This window comes from Cajanus cajan, chromosome 6 (assembly GCF_000230855.2).
Source record: "Cajanus cajan strain Asha chromosome 6, NIPB_CcT2T_4, whole genome shotgun sequence".
NCBI classification, from domain to species: domain Eukaryota; kingdom Viridiplantae; phylum Streptophyta; class Magnoliopsida; order Fabales; family Fabaceae; genus Cajanus; species Cajanus cajan.
The window spans coordinates 35,903,129-35,908,362 of NC_138522.1; the positions used below are offsets into that span (position 1 = coordinate 35,903,129).

General features: G+C 33.7%; 1 protein-coding gene across 1 annotated transcript; it reads right to left on the minus strand.

The window, feature by feature from the left end:
• Nucleotides 1-369: 369 nt before the first annotated feature.
• Nucleotides 370-4,982, minus strand: LOC145959038 (uncharacterized). Its single transcript, XM_083076964.1, has 8 exons — nt 3,898-4,982; nt 3,718-3,817; nt 2,532-2,649; nt 2,229-2,439; nt 2,017-2,146; nt 1,611-1,934; nt 1,256-1,357; nt 370-1,170 (listed from the first exon to the last, which is right to left on the minus strand). Exons 1-8 carry the CDS (start codon nt 4,518-4,520, stop codon nt 787-789), a joined length of 1,992 nt encoding a protein of 663 aa, XP_082933090.1. The 5' UTR covers nt 4,521-4,982; the 3' UTR covers nt 370-786.
• Nucleotides 4,983-5,234: the final 252 nt, after the last annotated feature.

Here is a 5,234-nt window from a genome sequence, read left to right on the forward strand (position 1 = left end):
CGCAAATGTAGAACCTAAATTCCCTCGCTAATTGTATTTAATATGTCCTCGCAAATCCCTCGCTAAACCCTCGCAAATATGTCCTCGCAAATCCCTCGCTAAACCTTCGCAAATATGTCCCTCGCAAATCCCTCGCTAAACCTTCGCAAATATGTCCCTCGCAAATCCCTCGCTAAACCCTCGCAAATCCATCAAAGCATATGGATTGAGTTCCCTCGCGAATCCCCCGTCAAACCCTCGCAAATATGTCCCTCGCAAATCCCTCGCTAAACCCTCGCAAATATGTCCCTCGCAAATCCTTCGCTAATCCCACGCAAATCCATCAAAGCATATGGATTGAGTTCCCTCGCGAACCCCTCGCTAAACCCTCGCAAATATGTCCCCCGCAAATCCTTCGCTAATCCCACGCAAATCCATCAAAGCATATGGATTGAGTTCCCTCGCGAATACCACGCTAATCCCTCGCGAAACCTTCACAACATATCTTTTGAGTTTCCTCGCGAATCCCTCGCTAATATCTCGCTTTCCTAATTACATTATTCTCTCATGTATCCCTGTAAATATGTCACTTAATTTGATATTTTAAATAAATCTAAATCAACTACATAATTTTTTTTAATTCGACATGATTTAAAATAAAAGTTGCATATAACAATATCTCTTACAAAACCAAATTGTTAAATGTCTTACAAAATCCAACTTGTGCATACTATATCTTAAAGAAACATAAACTAATTAATGTCTTACAAAAAGAAAAGCCAAATAACAAGTCATCCTAAATACTAATCAACCTAAGCTAGTAAAATCATCATCTCGTCCTTGATCCTCCCTATGTTGGTTGGTTGATGGTGTTGTTGATGGTTGAACTGCTTGAATTATTTGCCTCATCATCTCTGGTATTTGTGTTTGCAAAAAAGAAGCCAATGCATTATTTATAACTGCAGTGACCCGTTCTTCTGTCATAGGTGTAAGATTTGCAGAGGAACCTGCAACCTCTGGAGATGAAGCTTGGGTAGAGCTACTAGTTCCAAGATCCAAGCTATGTCCCATGCCATGCACTCTTTTCTTCTTGTTTTCACCTGCAGCTTTTAACCAAAGATCAGAATCAATTACAGGATGAGATGAAGTGTCTTCTCCATATTTTTGTGTCATTGATTCTTCATATGTTTCCTACAAATAATAAATAAAAAAAATAAGTGAAATAGTAAGAGATTAAAAAAGTACATAATCAATCTTAAAATATAAAATAACATACAATAAATTTCTTTGCCCTAGTTGAGACAAATTCACCATCATTTTTTTTGTGAACTTTGTTATACACTTCACGATAAGAAACAGGACGATTCTCTTGTGCCTCCTGTAAAAAAATTACAGTACAAATTGTAAGTAATGAAATTTACCAAAGAAACTCATTAATTTTCAAAACCTTCAACTTCCACAACTTGTTAAAGAATTAAAAAAAAACTGCACTTAAAAAAAATCCATGGGTAAAGATTTTTAAGACATCATTAATAACACAATTTTAATTGTAACAAATTCCAAATATTAGAATAGGAATAAAGCAAACATCACTCATTAATTATTGACAAAATTCAATATGATTTGATTACCATAGCTTTTTTGTGTTGCCCGAAGCTTCTTGACCCTCCTGTGTGCACCATTGCTTCAGGCTGGGCAGCCCTGTTTTGTCTTCCAGCAACAGATTTCTTTTGCCATTCTGGTGTCTTCCAAATATCGATCAACCCATTCCATATTTCAGCTTTCATCCCTCTAGGCTTATGAGCCCTTAAATCCTCATAATTTCTTGAGTTTGCTACTTTTATTGCTTTATCCCTGTCTTTACACAATTGATCAGAATACCTATCCATGCATGTTTTTTCCCAAACTTCCCTCGCCATCACACGATCATATTCTGATGCAAAACGATATTTTTCCTGCAATAATACAACTAAAGTAAAAAAAAATAGTTGTTGATATAATGATATAATATATAATACTATTAGATTAATTACTTACCTTAAAATCATTAAATAACATTTCTTTCATTTCAGGGCAATAACTTTTCCAACAATCTGCAGCATAAGGCATCCTTGACATTACCTCAGAAATGATATCACGAGTCACAAATTGTTGAGCAAACCTCTTCCTATAATTCAATTCAAACCACAAATAGTTCAATAACATGAATTTAAAGTATTAATCATATTCATAAATTCAATTTTACTTACGGTTTAGAAACTGCCTCCACGGATATTATTTGCCTCCTATCAACTTCTACATTAGAATCTTCACTTGAAGGCACCATAGTAGGTTGTTGATTATCAGATGTTGGGATAGTATTTGATTCACCACCATTAATCAAGGGGGTGGTATCAGATGATTGTCCACCACTAGCTGATGTAGCACCACCATTAGCTAATGAACTAGTAGATCCATCACCTAGACAAACATAGTAAAGAAAAGTTAGATTTTATCCATTGCATTTAAATAAATATAGAGTTAATAATTAAAATGTGATTCTAAAAGTGTACGAGGTGAGTGATGAGAAACATGTGGTGGAGGATTCGAAGCAATTTGAGTGAGCTGATGAGGATTATTGGCTTGATTAACCCGACGCCCTCTTCCTCGAGTAGTTGGCATAATGATTACCTACATAAAATTAAAACAACAAAAAGTGATCATTTATATGGGAAATTAAAGTCATAAAGAACCACAAGTAATCAAATAAGGCAATACTAGTACCAATTAGAAACCCTTTTATCTATTTCTCATTTTAACACTAAAAAATGAGTAATTATGTGTAATGTGTTGAAACTAAAACCTTTTATAATATATTCATCACCTTTCAAAATCAAGTTGTTAATCATAACTAGATTCTGAATCATATAATTCCTCATCATCTATGAACTCGTTAATATCTTCAATCTCATCATCTTCAATATCATCAATGAAGTGATCATGATGCAAGTTATCCATTGGATGATGTATATCATTGTTGCCTACTTCTTCCATTGGAGCAATTCCATCAAACAATAGTATCGTCTCATCGTGTATAACACTTTGGTGTGCTCTTAAGGATCCATCATCTTGGTAATAATCAGTATAAGTTAGCTCATTTGATCCACCAAATTCATCATTTAATGTCTCAGCCATAAAAAGTTTTGGTCTAACTTTGCAAGCTGCCCACCATTCATCACTAGATCTACCCCCACTTTGTGGGTATCTTGTGTAGTAAACTTGTTGTGCTTGTTCAGCTAAAACAAATGGCTCATCTGATTGAAGCTTTGATTTATGTTTGATATCAACCAACCCATATCTTTCATCAATAGTGACACCATTTGGGTCAAACCAGTGGCAGCGTAGGATAATTACTCTTTGATGTCCAAGATATGATAATTCTAATATATCCTCAACAATTCCATAATAGTCTAAATCATTCTCACCATATATATTTCCCCGAACGCATACCCCACTATTCATGGTGGCTTTATTATGTCCATAGTCCTTAGTATGAAATCTATATCCATTAACTATTAAGCCATTAAAAGAAGTTGCAAATTTAGATGGACCATAACTTATCTCTTTAATCATTTGATCATCAACTTGATTTGTACTTACCTGTAAATGATTTCAAAGAGAAAAAATGGTTGCATCACTTAGTATATATTATGAACGTTAAAAAGAACATTATATACATTTATGAGTAAGTTGACTCACTTGATGTTTCAACCATTTACTGAAGTTTTTATCGCGAGTTTCCACTATTTCATCCTCATCAATATTGGGATTTTTTTCCTTTAGCGAATCCTCAAATTGTCTAATACATATAATAAATTTAATAAGAAAACTAATTTCACTATAAACTACCAAAATTGAGAAATTAGGGAACAAACTTACTGGAGATAAGGTTCCACTTCTTTGCAATTTACAAGAACATATGTCTCAGCAATTTCAAGCTCTTTATCTGTTAATATTATTTTTTGACCCTTGCCAATAGGACGACATGGGTATTTAAAAATAGACAACTTATCATCACCATTGGCATCTTCACCACCATCATCATTTCGAGGAACTTGAGTGTGTCTTGTTTGTATAGTTGGATCAAAGTACATAGAAGCAAAATTAGAAATTTCTTCCACAATATAAGCTTCACAAATGGATCCTTCAACCCTTGCTTTATTTTTAACCTTCTTTTTCAAGTACAACATGCACCTCTCAAATGGATACATCCATCTGTACTGCACTGGTCCTCCAACCTTGGCTTCATAAGGGAGATGCACAATTAAATGTTCCATGGAATCAAAGAATGCTGGCGGGAAAATCTTTTCAAGCTTGCAAATTGTTTCAATAATGGAAACCTTAACATTGTCCATGACAGAAGTACGTATCTCATGTGCACAAATTTCTTTGAAAAACAAGCTGAGTTCTGTTAATACTCCCCATATTGGCTTTGGCAACATATCACGAAATGCCAAAGGAATTAGTCTTTGCATAAAAACATGACAGTCATGACTTTTCATTCCATATATCTTTCCTTCATCTATATTAATGCAACGTGATATGTTAGATGCATATCCATCTGGAAATTTTAATTGTTTTATCCACTCACACACTTTCTTTCTTTGATTATCATTCAAGACAAATGTTTTTCCACCCAAAATGTTTCATCCCTGTAACGATTTCTACATTTTGCACATGGACAAGGAATGTGTCCCACTTCATCAATAATTGCCAGGTTTCTTGTGGCAACCCGAATGAAATCATCAACTCCATTTCTAAATTCTTCACTTACAAGGCCATAGTGGTCTTTTCGTCTTAACATCCAACTTCGATCTGGTCTCATTACTCTTATTTTTTATTTCACAAAATAAAATAATAAGAAATAGGATTAATAAGCTATTATTAATCTTTTGTAAAATTCAATCTATATATAAGAAATACGATTAATAAGCCTAACAAATCAGCAATGATAGATAACTGTCTTGGCTATATAACGAATTTAGTTTTGGCCAAGAAATAGGATTCAACCTATATAACAATTCAGCAAAGACAGATAAATGTTTTTTAATTAAAATTAAAATTAAACCTATATAGCAGCCACAGGTCATAAATTAAAATGGACTCAACAATTAGCACACATGCATAAAACTAAATTAATTAATTATCAATTAATAAATATAGATAACATAATGGAAGTGGAACTGAGGCTGAGAAAAATGTAAAAATACATGGTA

What these genes read in the sequence shown, in the direction of transcription:
- LOC145959038 (XM_083076964.1), bottom strand. Translation starts at nt 4,520, where the DNA reads ATGAAAAGTCATGACTGTCATGTTTTTATGCAAAGACTAATTCCTTTG. An exon ending in GTGGAGGCAGTTTCTAAACC is followed by an intron (nt 2,147 to 2,228) that starts GTAAGTAAAATT and finishes ATTGAATTATAG; the next exon opens with GAAGAGGTTTGCTCAACAAT. An exon ending in TGTTATTTAATGATTTTAAG is followed by an intron (nt 1,935 to 2,016) that starts GTAAGTAATTAA and finishes GTATTATTGCAG; the next exon opens with GAAAAATATCGTTTTGCATC.